The sequence below is a fragment of the Hypanus sabinus genome, chromosome 7 (assembly GCF_030144855.1).
Source record: "Hypanus sabinus isolate sHypSab1 chromosome 7, sHypSab1.hap1, whole genome shotgun sequence".
Classification (NCBI taxonomy): Eukaryota; Metazoa; Chordata; class Chondrichthyes; order Myliobatiformes; family Dasyatidae; genus Hypanus; species Hypanus sabinus.
The window spans coordinates 41,648,074-41,666,896 of record NC_082712.1 but is presented as its reverse complement, the minus strand read 5'-3'; the positions used below and the strand labels follow the sequence as shown (position 1 = coordinate 41,666,896).

General features: G+C 41.2%; 1 protein-coding gene across 1 annotated transcript in view; it reads right to left on the bottom strand.

Moving 5' to 3' along the window:
- Positions 1–18,823, bottom strand: part of mrps27 (mitochondrial ribosomal protein S27) — a 115,171-nt gene that overhangs the window by 46,545 nt on the left and 49,803 nt on the right. The window contains exons 6-7 of the mRNA XM_059974598.1: positions 8,986–9,064; positions 6,085–6,200 (exon numbers count right to left, since the gene is read on the bottom strand). Coding sequence (XP_059830581.1) covers positions 6,085–6,200; positions 8,986–9,064 — 195 coding nt within the window. The remainder of the gene's footprint in view (positions 1–6,084; positions 6,201–8,985; positions 9,065–18,823) is intronic.

The window sequence follows — 18,823 nt, the reverse complement described above, 5'->3', positions numbered from 1 at the left end:
AGTGAGGAAATGGTCGGGGGAGGCTTATGAGGCACTCCAGGATTGTTTTGAGGCAACAGACTGGCAGGCACTCTGTGAGCCACATGGAGAGGACATTGCCCACCTGGACAAGCCGGCAAGTACTGTGAGGGTCATGTTTTTTGACTTCTCCAGTGTGTTCAACACCATCCGCCCTGCTCTGCTGGGTGAGAAGCTGACAGTGATGCAGGTGGATGCTTCCCTGGTGTCATGGATTATTGATTACCTGACTGGCAGACCACAGTACGTACGCTTGCAACACAGAGTGCATCACTGGTTACGTCAACTTCTGTGTGGACTGCAATGTTCCAGCAAGAACTGTCTTTTGTTATTCATATAGCAAGCCATGGGTAACAAAGGACATTAAAGACATCCTGAACGCTAAAAAGAGGGTGTTTATAGATGGAAATAGGGAGGAGCTGAGGACAATACAGAGGGACTTGAAAGCCAAGATCAGGGAGGTTAAAGACAGATAAAGGAGGAAGCTTGAGTGGAAACTCCAGCAGAACAACATGAGAGAGGTCTGGAGTGGGATGAGGACCATCACTGGGTTCCGGCAAACTAGCAACAGAGGAGCTGAGAGCAATGTGGACAGGGCCAATGAACTTAATCTGTTCTTCAACAGATTTGACACTGTGGCCCCTGCCCATCCCACACGATTCATCTGTTGTCGGCCCCCAACCAACACATACTCCACTCTCCCCTCCTACCCCTCCTCACAGCTCCCCACCCTGCTCTCGCGACTACACCCCTCCCACAACTGAAACTACCACGGTGGGCTTCACAGCTGAACAGGTGAGAAGACAGCTGAAACATCTCCACCCAAACAAGGCTGCAGGCCTGGATGGTGTCAGCCCCAGGGTGCTCAAAGCCTGTGCCCCCCAGCTATGTGGGGTACTTCATCATGTCTTCAACCTGAGCACAGGAACTCCAGAGGGTTCCTGTGCTGAGGAAGATGTCCTGCCTCGTTCCTGTACCGAAGACGCCGTGCCCCAGTGGCTCCAATGACTGCAGACCAGTGGCACTGACCTCCCACATCATGAAGACCCTGAAGAGACTTGTTCTAGAGTAGCTCCAGCCTATGGTTAGGCCACACTTAGACCTCCTCCAGTTCGCCTATCAACCCCGACTAGGAGTTGAGGATGCCATCGTCTACCTGCTGAACCGTGTCTACGCCCACCTGGACAAGCCGGCAAGCACTGTGAGGGTCATGTTTTTTGACTTCCCCAGTGTGTTCAACACCATCCAACCTGCTCTGCTGGGTGAGAAGCTGACAATGATGCAGGTGGATGCTTCCCCGGTGTCATGGATTATTGATTATCTGATTGGCAGACCACAGTACGTGCACTTGCAACACTGTGTATCAGACAGAGTGGTCAGCAGCACTGGGGAGCCACAGGGGACTGTCCTGTCTCCCTTTCTCTTCACCATCTACACCTCGGACTTCAACTACTGCAGAGAGTCTTGCCACCTCCAGAAGTTTTCTGATGACTCTGCCATAGTTGGATGCATCAGCAAGGGAGATGAGGCGGAGTACAGGGCTACAGTGGGAAACTTAGTCACATGGTGCAAGAAGAATCACCTGAATCATCTGCAGCTTAATGTGAAAAAGACTAAGGAGCTAGTGGTGGACCTGAGGAGGGCTAAGGCACCGGTCACCCCTGTTTCCATCCAAGGGGTCAGTGTGGACATGGTGGAAGATTACAAATACCTGGGGATACAAACTGACAATAAACTGGACTGGTCAAGGAACACTGAGGCTGTCTACAAGAAGGGTCAGAGCCGTCTCTATTTCCTGAGGAGACTGAGGTCCTTTAACATCTGCCGGACGGTGCTGAGGATGTTCTACGAGTGTGTGGTGGCCAGTGCTATCATGTTTGCTGTTGTGTGATGGGGCAGCAGGCTGAAGGTAGCAGACACCAACAGAATCAACAAACTCATTCGTAAGGCCAGTGATGTTGTGGGGGGGGGGGGGGGGGGAGGTGGGAACTGGACTCTCTGACAGTAGTGTCTGAAAAGAGGATGCTGTCCAAGTTGCATGCCACCTTGGACAATGACTCCCATCCACTCCATTATGTATTGGTTAGGCACAGGAGTACATTCAGCCAAAGACTCATTCCACCAAGATGTAGGGTTCTGAGTTGGATGATCAGCCATGATCATACTGAATGGCGGTGCAGGCTTGAAGGGCCGAATGGCCTATTCATGTACTTACTTTCTATGTAACACTGAGCATCATAGGAAGTCATTCCTACCTGTGGCCATCAAACTTTACAACTCCTCCCTAGGAGTGTCAGACACCCTGAGCCAATAGGCTGGTCCTGGATTTATTTCCACTTGGCATGATTAACTTATTATTATTTAATTATTTATGGCTTTATATTGCTATATTTCTTCACTAGTCTTGGTTGGTGCAGCTGTAACGAAACCCAATTTCCCTTGGGATCAATAAAGTATGTCTGTCTGTCTGTTATTTTATTTAGAGTGCTGGAATTATACTGTAAATCTTGGATTCAGGCCCTTCAGCCCAAATTGCCCCTGCTGACCAAGTTGCCTACCTGAGATAGTCTACGTATGGCTCATATTCCTCTAAACCTTCTCTATCCATGTGCCTATCCAATGTCTGTTAAGCATTGTAATTCAAGATTGTTTAATGTCATTTCCTGTACAGAAGTGTAAAGGAGAACGAAATAATTATTACTCCAGATCTGATGCAGCACAAAAAAAGACCCACAAAAGATAAAGAACACAATAATAATAATAAAACACAATATAAATACACAAGAAATATTATACACATAGATTGATTGTATATCCATAAAGTGATACAAAGCACAGGAGAATCTGTACTTAACGTGAATGACAGAATACAGTACTAGTGATTGGGGGTGCGGAAGGGTGGGTTAGTGGGTTGTGGTGTTGATCAGTCTTAGTGCTGGAGGAAAGTAACTGTTTTTGAGTCTAGTAGTCCTGGCATAGATGTTATATAGCTTCCTCCCGAATGGGAGTGTGACAAACAGTCCACGAGCAGGGTAGGTGGGATCCTTCATGATGTTACTGGCCTTTTTACAACACCCTATGTCCTTGATGGTGTGTAGGCTGGTGCCAATGATGTGTTAGGCAGCTTTGACTTGTTATTGTAAAGCCTTCCTGCCTGCCGCAGTGCAATTTTTGAAACCAGTGATGCAGAATGTTGGGCTACTCCCTATTGCACATCATGGAATGATGTTGAGTGTGGATGTACTCTACACACAGTCCAACTCTCTTTAGGCTTGTCAGGAAATATGGCTGTTAGTGAGCTTTCTTGTCTTCTTCTACCATTTCCTCCTCTGAGAGCTTGTTCCACACAGGCTTATCTGAAGCAGTAGCTCTTCAAGTCTCTTTTAAATTTAAATTTGCTACAAAGTTTCTTTAGATTTTTGCTATACATACCGTCAAAAGTGAGGTGTTGCCAATTGCTTTTGTCTGGTAACAAAATCAGTGGTTGGAAAGATTTATATAACTTAATTTGCTATTATTTTGATTGTAATCCAAGCCTTGCCCTACAAAGAAATTCACAAAAATGCACACTCAAGAATCAGAATTTTCATTGAAACCCTGAACTCTTTAGTTCATCTTCTATAATAATATCTGAGACATTTCAGCCAGCAAATGTCCTGTAGCAATAATGTATATTACATTTGAACAAGTGGAATTATTAAAATTGATCCATAATTGAAACAAAACCAATAAAAATGTAACACATTTTAGAGAGGGATCTATTCTTCCTTGTTTGCCTTTCAAATCTAATAAATCTGTCAGTATTAATCTGTCCACGCACAAAGTAAAAAGTACCATCATCATTGCATGAAGAGAACAACGAGAGATTTTAATTTTGATAATGCTACTTACTGCTTGCTTTCACACCATAATGAATTATGGAGTAATGCTCCGAGGAGCACAGCTCTATTTTAGGATCACAAGTACAAATATATTAGAACTAGTAGATGAGACTGACAAATACTAGGGCAATGTGCAAAATGCATTTAAGCTTGTTTACACAACCTTCAAGATTGCAGACTAAGGTTTTTTAAGTCAATCAATCCAGAATTTTACCTATAATACTGATAATAATCAAAATGCCCGAGTTCGGATACAGATCTGAAGCTCATCAGTATAAGAACTGCAAAACTACCTTTTCCAATTTATGAAACCTTTGTATATAGTGGTCCAGTAATTCAATCAGATGCTGCTAATATCCTCTTTTTAAATTTGGCTCAAAACTTTGGAGTAGAATACAACTAAAATTCAGTAACAAAATTGTGCCTATCTGGAAATTCTTGTCACAAATTCTGCTTGTGTGGAACAGTTTATTTCTTTATCGGATACACAGGTAATACTGCAATTTCCATTACAGCTTGTTTTTTTTACTGTAAGAAATTTGTTCACTTATTCTAAAGCACATTTGTCTTTGCGTACCAGGTTTTAACAGCATCATCCACTCGGCAGTTGTGCAGCTCAAAGGAGGCTTCCATAAGCAGGTCCTAATCAGGCACTGGGAACACAAACTGAGCTTTCCTTCAAATCCATTCAGCTAATTTTTTCCATAACATCACTCAACCCCATGCTCAATGTCTACCATATGTGACCAGTGCCTGACTGCCTCCTTCCATACTCCAACTTCCTGACCTCAGTCACCCAAAGAAACCCTTATCACATCTGATCACAGACAAACCCAAACTCACCACTTGTTCCCCTAAATTGACCATCAATTATAGCCCTCAAAATTCACCACCTTCCTCCCTTGCTCGATTGAAAGTTACAGGGCCCCTATTCACTATAGCCCACACTCCATATACTGATTGCATGCTTGGATTTTCAAGCAGGAGACCCATGACTAAAATAATTAAAATATATATGGAACACACACAAAATGCTGGTGGAACACAGCAGGCCAGGCAGCACCTACAGGAAGAAGCACTGTCGACGTTTTTGGGCCGAGACCTTTTCTCATGGCCTCCTCTACTGTCAAGATGAAGCCACACTCAGGTTGGAGGACCAACACCTTATATACCGTCTGGGTCTTATATACTGTCCGGTAGCCTCCAACCTGATGGCATGAACATTGACTTCTATAACTTCCGTTAATGCCCCTCCTCCCCTTCTTACCCCATCCCTGATTTATTTATTCCCTCCTTTTTGTTCTCTCTCTTTCCATCACTCTGCCTGTTCTCCATCTCCCTCTGGTGCACCCCACTCCCTTTTCTTTCTCGCTAGGCCTCCCAGCTCATGATCCTTTCCCTTCTCCAGCTTTGTACCCCTTTTGCCAATCACCTTTCCAACTCTTAGCTTCACCCCACTCCCTCCGGTCTTCTCCTATCATTTTGCATTTCCTCCTCCCCCTCTTACTTTCAAATCTCTTGCTATCTTTCCTTTCAGTTAGTCCTGATGAAGGGTCTCGGCCCGAAACGTCAACAGTGCTTCTTCCTATAGATGCTGCCTGGCCTGCTGCGTTCCACCAGCATTTTGTGTGTGCTGCTTGAATTTCCAGCATCTGCAGATTTCCTCGTGTTTGCTTTTTAAAAACATATATGGATGTTGATGGATTTTTTAAACAAATGCTTTCAATGAAAATAGTTTGTCACAAAGTGAATTTCTTTCACCATCTCTCAAATTCCAGTTCGTTTTTATTTTACCAAGGCAATGGTCTCAGTTATCTCAGTAAAGCATAGAAACAGGGCACTTGGTTTAACTTAATCATGCCTCCATTCACTAGTTACAACCTCCTCCCAACTTTTCTTCAATTAAGCCTATCTCTGTTCTGTTCTGTTTTCTCTCATGTGCTTATCTGGCTTCTCTTTGGGCATGTCATCTTCCATTTTATGCAAGATTACAAAGGCATACAGAAAATTTAATACATTTTCATATATCAGCCAAGATGTAATTTATTAATGAAAGCCGAGACGTGCAGAATTTAAATTCTCAAGGTCGAACATAAATTCCTGTTTAACCTGTCATCCATGTCAACCACGTAATAAGAAGTAGTATGTAATTTTGCATAGAAAGAGAAATTTCAATTTATTTTACCTTCAGTTCTGGTTTAGCGTGCAGATATTTATACAGAACGTAGAGGGAAAGAAGCTGCGTGCATTTCTCATCAAACATTTCCTGGAGCATCAGTTCATTGACGACAGCAAGGGCATCTGGAAAGACAACAGCAGCTTTCAGTGTCATTCTCAGTCAACTTAGGTGCAAAATATTTTTAATTGAAGCATAATGCATTTCTTTTGCATTTTACTGATTACACACACATACACAATAAAAGAACATTATAAATACGCTACAGTCATTAAATATTAAAATGACAATGAAATGCTTTGTGATTCTCAATGACTAACTTTGCCTAATGAGGGTGTCTCATTATAGATATTGCAATCAGATTTCCAGTTTTTTTTGGGCAAAGGAAACCCATTACAGCAATGGTGCAGGTAAAAAAAAATGGCTCAGAACCATTAACATCCATTTAAAAAATGGGAAACTTGCACATGGCTCACTAAAAATTTCATTATCTTCAGATAAGTAACTTTCATGAATATTTGATTGGTTGGGTAGCTGCAAGATACAACTAACTGAAAAGACATACACTCAGTGGCCACCTCTTTAGGTACACCTGCTCATTAATGCACATATCTAATCAGTCAAGCATGTAGCAGCAAACCTGTGCATAAAAATATGCGGACATGATCAAGAGGTTAAGTTGTTGTTCAGACCAAACATCAAAGTGAGGAAGAAGTGTGATCCAAGTGAAATTGACCATGGAATGATTGTCGGTGCCAGACAGGTGGTTAGAGTTTCTCAGAACTGCTGATCTGGGATTTTCAGGCACAACAGTCTCTAGAGTTTACAGAGAATGGTGTGAAAAACAAAAATACATCCAATGACTGAAAACACCCTGTTAATGAGAGAGTTCAGAGGAGAATGGCCAGACTGGTTCAAGTGGACAGGAAGTCAAAAGTAACTCAAATCAGCACGTGTAGCAATGTGCTACACACAGCACTGAAATAACAACATGCAGTCGGTAAGCCGTTTGGAGACTAGTTTATTCAAATTTCACGGCGCTGGCATTTAATCCCTAGTGCCCGCCCTCTCCGGGCGGAAATGACGTCAGAGGTGCATTACCAAAGTCTCCCCCCATGCGCTGGCTATTTGTGAGCGGTTTGCCTGCACAGAAAGTGGGTCGCCACACACGTGTTACAATAGTGGTGTGCAGAAGAGCACTTCAGAATGCACAGAATGTCAAACCTTGAAATGGATGGGCAATAGTAAAGCATCATTAGACTACGAACATCCACTCAGTGGTGACTTTATTATGTACAGGGGGACCTAATAAAATGGCCACTGAGTGTATATTTAGATTATCCAATTTAGATGAAAAGGAGGATGACAATCAACCACGTTAAATGAAGGAAAAATGTTTAAGACTTCCTGATAGGACCTTGCAATATATTAACCTAGTTGATCAAAAGGATAGAACTAGGTGGGGGCCATCTTAGATACAAATTTAAAAAATGTGAAACGGCAGCTTGCTCTATCAAATCTTTATCTATCTCCAATCTGATGGCAGGAACATCGATTTCTCGAACTTCTGGTAATGGCACCCCGCCTTTTCACCATTCTCTATCTTCTTTCCCTCTCTCACCTTATCTCCTTGCCTAACCATCGCCTCCCTAGGGTGCTCCTTTCTTCCATGGCCTTCTGTCCTTTCCTATCACACTTCCCCATCTCCAGCCCTGTATCCCTCTTTCACCGATCAACTTTGCAGCTCTTTACTTAATTCCACCGCTCCCAGTTTCTCCTATTACCTTGTGTTTCTCTCTGTCCCCCATCTTTTCAGTACACTCCTTTTTTTCTCCAGCCCTGCCAAAGGACGTCGACTGTTCTTTTGTCCATAGATAATGCCTGGCCTGCTGAGTTCCTCCAGCATTTTATGTGACGATGACCATGATTAATAAGTCTACTACCAGGAACTAAGACATTGACACTGTAGGGCAATATCATCATCCAAATAAGAAAACATCCCAGAGACAAAAATTCCCAAGTGGCTACTCGATCTAAACCAGTACAAGACTATGAGAGAGGAACTCATTGTACCTCTCTCCAATGGAAGGGAATATTTGGAAGTGTGTCTATTAGTGATTTGACACTTAATTACTTGAACACATGGCTTTTCAATGGTAGGAATATACCATAATGATGTTATTTAATTTCAAAGTTCCATTTTAGCACATTTATAAAATTTGTGTGCAATAAAAATAGACAAAAAGATTGGCAGTACTTTTCCTTAAACTCAACAATTGTTGTATATCTGGAAATAAAGACCCATAATTCCTTGAAAGTGGCAACACAGGTAGAGAGGGTCATAAAGAGAGCTTTTGGCTAATTGGGCTTCATAAATCAAGGTACTGAGTTCAGGAGTTGGAATGTTGCATTCAAGTTCTATAAGATGTTGGTGAGACCAAATTTGGAATATTGTGTACAGTTTTGGTCACCTACCTAATTGAAAGATATCAATAAGATTGAAAGCGTGCAGAGAAAATTTACAAGAATGTTGCTGGGACTTAAGGAACTGAGTTATAGGAAAAGGTTAAATAGGTTAGGACTTAATTCCCAAGGTTTGTGTGAGACAAGAACTAAAGATCATAGGTTAAGGGAGAAAGGAGAAGTATTTAATGGGAACCTGAGGAGAAATGTCTTCAGTCAGAGTGTGGAAGAGGCAGATGAGAGTTTAATTGCAACATTTAAGAGTAGTTTCAATAGTACATGGATGGAAGGGATATGGAAGGCTATAGTCCCAGTGTGGATCAATAGGACTGGGCAGAATAACAGTTCAGCATAGACCAGATGGGCCAAAGGGCCAGTTTCAGTGCTGTAATGCTTTATGATTCTACAATTCTATACACTTATTCTCAATCAACCTTTCTTGCTTACTTGTAAAGTCTCCCTCCTTGATGAAATAATCCATCAGTAAATTTGCTGTGAAGTTATCTGGAAATATTCCATATTGTACCTGCAAACAGATTTGCAAATTATGGATTTACAAGAGGACAATAAAATCTTCAATGTCAAAAGCAGAATATCTTTGACTTTTTTTTTCCTCCTTAAAGATTTATTATGTCCATTGAATATCTCTCTTTAATTTAATATAGGATACAAGAGAACAATTTGTTTTTATATTAGATCACCACTGTGTCAAATTGTCCAGGACTTCATTCTTCAAAATTGTATATCGCAAAAGGAGTTATTAGGACAGATAAACCCCATTTGGAACAAGGAGGTAGTATTTTTGGAATGACATTGGGCAGGAGCATCAGCCATGATCTTGAAGGGTGCAGTAGGCATAAATTAGTCAACTTCTACTCCAGTTTCTTATGTTCCTAAATGGAGAATCTCAAACTAGGTGTTACTTCTGAAAAATATGAAGCACTCATATAAAACAAGAGGATCATGAGTCTTTGGAACATCACGAAAACCAGCTTCTCTAGTATGGATCTAGCAGTCACATTTGATCCTTTTTCTCTGCTTAGGGAGTTTTCTGCCATCATCCTGATAGAAGCGTTCAGTCCAGCTCAGGCCAACGTCAGGAGGAGCTGAGCACCGTAATCAGCAGGCACAAAACTGTGAACCCTGATGCCTTCCTAATCATTGCAGGGATCATTTCAACCAGGCCAGCTTGAAGAAACTTCTGAACAACTGCCACCAACATATTATCCATGGAACCAGAGGAGCCAGCATAGTTGATCACTGTTATACAACCATCAGAAATGCTAACTGTGCCATCCCATGGCCACACCTGGAAAGTCTGATAACCTGGCTGTACTTCTACTCCCAGCATACAAGCAGAAACTAAAGACTGCAGCACCAGTGGTGAGGACCAAGAAGGTATTGTCAAGGGACACAGAGTAGCATTTACAGGACCACTTTGAGTAGCTTGACCAGGCAATACTCGGGGGTCCATCTTTGAATCTGAATGAACATGCCACAGTTGTCACTGACTTCATCATGATCTGTGTGGATGAGTGTGTACCTCCAGACATATCCAAACCAAAAGCCATGGATGAACTAGGAGATTTGTAGTCTGCTGAAGGCTAGATCTGTGGCATTCAACACTGGTGATCCAGAATTACACAGTAATTTCAGGTACAGCCTACAGAAGACTACTTTAAAAGCAAAAAAAAAAAAAAAATTCCACTTGTAGTTAAAGACGGAATCTGACGCACGTCAGCTCTGGCAGGGTTTGAAGGCCATTACTTCTTATAAAGCAAAACATAACACCATGAATGACTTTGATGCTTCACTCCCAGATGAGCTCAATGCCTTTTATGCATTAAGTATAAAACTACACCTGTGTAAATCTCTGCAACATCTGTTGAGATTTGTCTTTGTCTTGAAAGCTGACTTTAGAACATATTTCAAGAGGATGAACCCTTGCAAGGCTTCAGGCCCTGATGGTGTACCTGGTAGGGCTCTGAAAGCCTGTGCCAACTAAATGGTGGGAATGTTCAAGGACATTTTCAATCTCTTACTACTGCAGTTGGAGGTTCCCACCTGGTTCAAAAGGCTGACAATCATACCACTGCCCAAGAAGAGCAGAGTGAGCTGCCTCAAATACTATCGCCCAGCGGCATTTATATCTGCTGTGATGAAGTGCCTTGAGAGGTTGGTCATGGGTAGAATCAATTCCTGCTTAAGCAAGGATGTGAACCTTCTGCAGATTGCCTATCACCACAGTAAGTTTACAGTAAATGCAATCTCACTGGCTCTGCACTCCACATTGGATCACCTAAACAATAGCAGTATCTACGTTAGGCTACAGTTTACTGATTACAGCACAGCATTCAGCACAATTATACCCACTGTTCTAATCCTCCAATCTCCAAACTGTGGGCCTCTGAATTCCCCTCTGCAACTGGATACTTGATTCCCTCACCAGGTGACCACTGTCTATGTGCATCAGTAATAACATCTCCTCCTTGTTGACAAAACACTGATGCACCTAAGCAGTGTGCTTAGCCCACTGCTCTCCTCTCTGTACATCTACAGCTGTGTGGCTCGGCACGGCTCAAGAGTCACCTATAAATTTGCAGACACTACTGTTGGCCGAATTTCAAATGGTGATAAGATGGTGTACAGGAGCAAGGTAGATCAGCTGGTTGAACGTTGTTGCAATAACAACCTTGCACTCAACATCAGTAAAACCAAAGAATTGATTGTGGACTTCAGAAAGGGGAAGTCAAGGGAACACACACCTGTCTACGCTGAGGGATCAATAACAGGAAGGGTGAGCAGCTTTAAGTTCCTGGGCATCATCATATATGAAGATCTATCCAGAGCCCAAAGAAGGCACGACAGCGGCTATATTTCATTTGGAATTTGAGGAGACTTGCTATGTTAATAAAGATGCTTGCAAATTTCTACACATGTACCATGGAGAGCATTCTAACTGGTTGCATTACCGAATGGTATGGAGGGGCCACTGCACAGCATTGGAGAAAACTGCAGAAAGTTGTAAATTCAGCCAGCTCCATCATGGGCACTAACCTCTGCAAGCACCGAGGGCATCTTCAAAAGACGATTTCTCAAAGAGGTAGTATTCATCTCTCAGGACATGCCGTCTCCTCATTGCTACCATCAAGTAGGTGGTTCAGGAGCTTGAAGGCACACACTCAATGTTTCAGGAACAGTTTCTTCCCCTCCGCCATCAGATCTTTGGGAATGTACAACGAACCCTGAACACTACTTCACATTTTCCCCTCTTTCTATGTACTTATTTATTTTTTATACAGTATATACTTACTGTAATTTACAGTAGTTTATTTTTATGTATTACAATAAACTGCTGTTGCAAAATAACAAACTTCACAACATACGCCAGTGATATTAAATCTGATTCTGATTCTGGACTCTGTCTATACTCTTTGCTGCCTCAGTAAAGCAGCCAACTTAATCAAAAGCCCCTCTCATTCTGGATGTTTTCTCTTTTCTCCCTCTTCACATTGTGCAGAAAATATGAAAGTCTGAAAGCACTCACCTCCAGACTCAAGTTCACCTTCTATCTGCTGTTATAAGATTAGTGAATAGACCTCTTATACCCTAAGATGGGCTCTTGACAACACAATTGACTGTATCATGACCTTGCACATTGTCTGCTGCAATGTACTCTCTCTGTAACAGAAACACCTTATTCTTCATAAGGAAGCAAAACAAAATTGTTCAATGTATCTCAGTTCAAGTGACAATAATAAACCAATTTACCAAATACTCTTCCTCAAAGGACAGTGGAAACAGAACTATTGAATATTTTTCCCCATTCTTTATTCTTGTTTCACCATGATATTCTTTAGCCCCTTGTACAGCAGGTAAACAGATGCCTGAGATGACAGTGGATAATGGTTTATCACAATTAGATGGAATTGCAGAGTTAAGCTTACAGGCAGATCAGTCACCATCTTCTTTAAGCACAAATCAGACTTGAAGGGTGATGTGCCCTACTCTTTTCCTAATTCATATATTTGCGGGTATCTCTGGCTTTAAAAATATCCAGAGACTCTTCCTTCACGGTAGTAGTTTGAAATCTCTGCGACCCAAAGTGAAGAAAATCTCATTTTCAGTGTGTGAACACTTATTTTTAAACAGCGACTCTTCATTCGAGATTCTTCCACAAGAAAAAATAACAGTTTAATAATAAGTATTTTATTGATCCTGAGTGAGAAATTAGTTACAGCAGAAACATTTAACACACTTTGCAATAATAATAAATATGAATATTCACTAAGAATAAAATACAGAATATACACATTAATAATTTACCAATGTGCAATACTGTGCGATAATAATGTACAAAATAATAAAACAAAGACCATTATGCTTTGATGTTTGTTCTCTTATTGTGCAGAGATGAACTGTTATATTATGATCTGGATGATGGGGTGGTAAATTGGATTAGTAAGTATGCAGATGATACTAAGGTAGATGGCGTTGTGGATAATGAAGTAGGCTTTCAAAGCTTGCAGAGGGATTTAGGCCAGTTAGAAGAGTGGGCTGAACGATGGCAGATGGAGTTTAAAGCTGATAAGTGTGAGGTGCTACATTTTAGTAGGAATAATCCAAATAGGACATACATGGTAAATGGTAGGGCATTGAAGAATGCAGTAGAACAGAGTGATCTAGGAATAATGGTGCATAGTTCCCTGAAGGTGGAATCTCATATGGATAGGGTGGTGAAGAAAGCTTTTGGTATGCTGGCCTTTATAAATCAGAGCATTCAGCATAGGAGTTGGGATGTAATGTTAAAATTGTACAAGGCATTGGTAAGGCCGAATTTGGAGTATTGTGTACAGTTCTGGTCACCGAATTATAGGAAAGATGCCAACAAAATAGAGAGACTACAGAGGAGATTGACTAGAATGTTACCTGGGTTTCAGCACCTAAGTTACAGGGAAAGGTTGAACAAGTTAGATCTTTGGAGCATAGAAGGTTGAGGGGGGACTTGATAGAGGTATTTAAATTTATGAGGGGGATAGATAGAGTTGACGTGGATAGGCTTTTTCCATTGAGAGTAGGGGAGATTCAAACAAGAGGACATGAATTGAGAGTTGAGAAGGGCCAAGATGGCCTGTTTCTGTGCTGTAATTGTTATATGGTTATATAGTTAGGGGGCAAAAGTTTAAGGGTAACATAAGGGGGAATTACTTTACTCAGAGAGTGGTAGCTGTGTGTAATGAGCTTCCCATAGAAGTGGTAGAGGCAGGTTTGATATTATCATTTAAAGTAAAATAGGCTAAGTAGATGGACAGGAAAGGAATGGAGGGTTATGGGCTGAGTGCGGGCTAGTGGGACTAGGTGAGAGTAAGGATTCAGCACAGACTAGAAGGGCCGAGATAGTTTGTTTCCGTGCTGTAATTGTTATATGGTTATTGCATCTGGTAGGAAAGATTTTCTGTAACGATCCTCGTAACAGTGGAGCTGATTGAGCCTGTTCATAAGGGTGTTCCAGAGCTTATTCAGTAGGTCCTTGAGACGATGTGGCTGATTGTCCATTATGGATAACAGTATGTTTAGTGACCTCCTTTCCACCACTAACTCAAAAGAGTCCGAGTTGAAGCCAAGGATGGATCCAGCCTTTCTGATGATTATTTAGTCTTTGTGCATCACCAGCTCGGATGCTGCTCACTCAACATAAAGCCGCAAAGAAGACAGTACTTGCTACAACAGACTGGTAAAAGATCTCCAACATCCTGCTGCACACATTGAAGGATCTCAGCTTCCTTATAAAACAGAGTCTGCTCATCCTCTTCTTGTAAACAGCCTTGGTGTTAGTTTTCCAGTCAAGTCTGTTGTCGAGGTGAACACCCAAGTATTTGCACATCCATCTTGCCAAGTCCTTTAGGATTTAAAAATCTTCCCAGAATTCACATGCAGGATAATATCTTTGCTGGGCTCACTGGGCTAAGCAGTGCTGCAGCCTGCCTCTAATGGTAGCTGGCACTCAGAACTCCAGTGACAACAGTAACTTAATTACATGCTGCTTCCAAATTCAGACTACTGTCAGCAGCATTTCAATAAAACAAATGAAGCAGCACTTTTCCCAAGACATTCAACTCTAACAACCACACTAGGCAATCCTTTCTGATTGCATTGATGCATTGTTAGAGGAGTTATCCTCAGTGTCAGAAGCAATCTTAGCTCAAGTTAAATTGCATTTGTCAAGGTCAATTTCATTAAATGAACATATAGCATTGTGATTTTTGCTGGGGACAACATTATTCAAAGAGTCTACTAAAAAGGCATAATAATGTATTTAACAAGACATTTTCATCAGCTACAGACAAAGGTTATCCACAAAGAATTTTCTGCTGCTCTGCAATACCCTCCAACGATAAAGATTCATGGTGAGACACTTCTCCTGTATGCTTCCAAGATCTGGACTATCTATAACTGAAAAGTCACTACCAACAGTGTCCTCATGAAGTTGTCCAAATTCAGAATCTGAATCAGGTTTAATATCACTGGCATTATGTCGTGAAATATGATGTTATGCAGCAGCACTACATTGCAATACATAAGAATGGGTGGGGGGGGGAGGGAGTGGAGATACGCCTCTACCAAAAGAAGCGTAAGGTGCTCCTTTCCTCCACTAGCCTGTAGGTCACTCTTGGGCAAGGTGTTGCACCTGCTTAGTTCCCCCATCAGGGTCACATCACAAGACCTGGTTTTGTAACCACTGATGCCAGGCAGACCATCTTTAAGAGTATTTATAATGGCTAGGGTCACCCGATGTCTAGTTAAGAAACTGCCCAGAAGGCAGCAATCGTAAGCCAATGCTGTAGAAAGATGTGCCAAGAACAATCATGGTCAAAGAATACGATCGCCAACATCTTATATGCCTTATGACATGGCACATAATTGATGATAATGATAACAACTGCAAAAATATATGTAGAGTTAAATTAAATAAGTTGTACAAAAAAGGTAGTGATGTAGTATTCACAAACAAGAGAAAAACTGTAGTTTCTGGAAATCCAAGCAACACACACAAAATGCTGGAGGAACTTAGCAGGCCAGGCAGCATCTATGGAAAGCATAGTTAATGTTTTGGGTTGAGACCCTGCAGCGGTTCTGGAGAAAAGAAAATGAGAAAAAAAGCACAAAAAAGGTAATTTTTTTCTCTCCAGTCCTGCTAAAGGGTCTCGGCTCAAAACATCGACTGTACTCTTTTCCACATATGTTGCCTGGTTAGCTGAGCTCCTCCAGCATTTTGTGTGTGTTGAATGAGGTAGTGTTCGTGGGTAAAATGTCCATTCAGAAATCCGATGGCAGAGGGGAAGAAGCTTTTCCTGAGTCATTGAGTGTGCACCTTCAGGCTCCTGTACCTCTTCACTGATGATAGCAATTAGAAGTGGTTATATCCTGTGTGATGTTCTTCATAATGGACACTGTTTTTTTGTGACATCACACCTTGAAGATGTTCTGGATGTTGGGGAGGCTAGTGCCCACGATGGAGCTGGCTGAGTTTACAACTTCTGCAGCTCATTTCGATCCTGTACAGTGCCAACCCCCCACCCCCCCCCCCACCCACCCAATCTACACCAGATAGTTATGCAGCCAGTTAAGAATATTCTCCAGGTTAAGTGTAGAAATTTGCAAGTTTCCTTGGGGACATACCAAATCTCCTCAAACTCTTAAAGAGATATAACCACTGTCATGCCTTCATTGTAACTGCATCAATATATTGGGCCTAAGTTAGATCTGCAAAGATGCTGATGCCCAGGAACTTGATGCCTTTTCCATTTTTGATCCCTTGATGGAAGACTGGTGTGTGTTCCCTTGTCTTACCCTTTCTGGTCCACAATCAAATCTTTGGTCTTACTGATGCTTGGAGCAAGGTTATTGCAACCACACCACTCAGCTAGCTAATCTATCTTGGTTCCTCTACGCCTTCCCATCAACATCTGAAATTCTGCCAGTAATAGTTGTGTTGTCAACAAGTTTATAGATGGCATTTGAGCTGTGCCTAGCCACACAGTCATAGGTGTAGGGGGTCTAAGCACATATCCTTGAGGTATGCCAGTACTGATTATAAGTCAGGTGAAGAAGTTATTTCCAATTTGAACAGACTGTGGACTTCTGGTGCGGAATTCAAGGTGCAGAGGGAGGTAGAGAGGCCCAGGTTTTAGAGCTTTGTGATCAGAATTGTGGGAATGATTGTGTTGAGCACTGAGCTGTAGTTCATAAACAGCAGCCTGTTGTATTAGTATTGGCCAGGTGATAGGTAGATTTCAGTGGGTCCAGGTCCTTACTCAGGCAGGAGTTGATTCTAGAAAGTTGATTCAGATATGCAAACCATCATCAATCCCTTGCCAAGCCAACACCCACAACATTGTGATCTGAAATATACCTAATGACCATGTTGTACAAGCCTTCTCACTCTCTTGACCAAAACCAGAAAAGACAAACTATTTTGAGTACTCCTATGGGAAGTAATCGCCATGTAATTTTATCTATCTATTTATTTATTTATTTATTTATTTTGGATACAGCACAACAGATCCTTCTGGTTCTTTGAGCTGCAATGCCCAGCAACCCCTGATTTAACCCTAGCCTAATCACAATACAATTTACAATGACCAACTAACTTACAAACTAGACAGTGGGAGAAAATAGGAGCACAAAGAAAACCCAAGCATTCCATAAGGAGGATGTATAAATCCATTACAGAGGATGCTGGAATTGAACTCACACCTCGGAAGACTTGAGCTATAATAGTATTGTGCTACCCACTACGTAGAGTCTGGGATCTATGGTCGATGACTGCTCAAAGTGGAGAAGAAATACTCAAAATGGGTTTTAAAAACCTCGAGTTCATAAGATGGATGTAGAAACGTTTGTGCATGGAAGCCCAAACATAAGAAGGGAGTACACAACCTTACAAATTCTAAAACACAATATGAAAAGGAAAATGAATATAATTATCATATGCAATAGCAATCATTGCTGGACCATGACACAAGTATATGCCAACTCTCCAATTACAAGAGTCATGAGCAAGAATTCAAATCAAATAGTTGTTATAAAATCCATGGACTTGTCCCTCAAAATCATCATTGTTAGTCATGACTGTAAGTGACCTCACCCTCTTTTTGAACAAGGCTTCACAAAGCCCAAGATCAATTACAAAATGTGCAGAAATAGACTACCTATCTTTGAAGGTGAAGCCAAAGAATTTTCTTTTGGAAAAGCAGATCCTTGTGCCCACCACTGGAGAATATACTTCAAAAGCAAGTAAGCAGATACATAACATTCTATCACTCTCCTTACTTCTACCTCTTAAATAATGGAAATGCACATCCCATTCCATTTTAATGGCTTGTGTTTGAGCAGTTTCCATTTTGAAATGCACATCATAAGCACCATTATTTTATTAATAATTTAATCATTGCATTTTGAAACATTAACCATTTCTTAGTTTCTTTTCAAATTGAGCTCAGTTTTCTGTTCAAATTGATTTCCATTAACCTTCAATCTTTATACAACAAAGATAATTTGGTGCCTACAGTCAGAACCTTACCCATAAAAGCCACTTATTCAAATAAAATTTGTTGCACTTACAATATTGTGCTGCCTTATCTGTCCCTCTGGCAAATCTGAATGTACTACATATTAGCTCAGATCTTCATTTGAGTTTGCCATATATTAGTCATATGCGCTGGATTTATAATTCTCAAATGATGTGCGATGTCTCCTCAAGATTAGCTTATTTCATATTTTTCTAATAGGGACAAAACCTTAGCTTAATGCTCCAGATGAGAGAACTTTTCACAAACTTTCAGTACATTCAAGGGTAAAGTGGAAGGGACACAGGGAAGAAAAACAGTAACACAAGGTCATCCGCATTTGTATTGGATGGTGGAGACTTGAGGATGCTATTGCTGACTCTTGTGTCATTATTTCTTGTATGCTTATTTTTGCCCCACAGCTTGGTATAAAGTATAAAAACTGGTATAAACCAAGTTTCAGCTCCAGCATTTGGAATATATTAAGTAATCTAACATAATCTAAGGTAGCCATGAAGTTGCTAGAATTAGATTATGGTATAAAATTAGTTGATAACATTCACAATGCTAATTATAACATAATAGTTCATTTTGGGAGATGTGTGCATGTAGTCATTGTTGAAAGATAGGGATTGGTTTACTGCACTTGAGAGTCTATGAGGTTGACAAGGACAATTAACAAAGCTAAGTTCACCCTGGAATCAAGTACAGAAGTA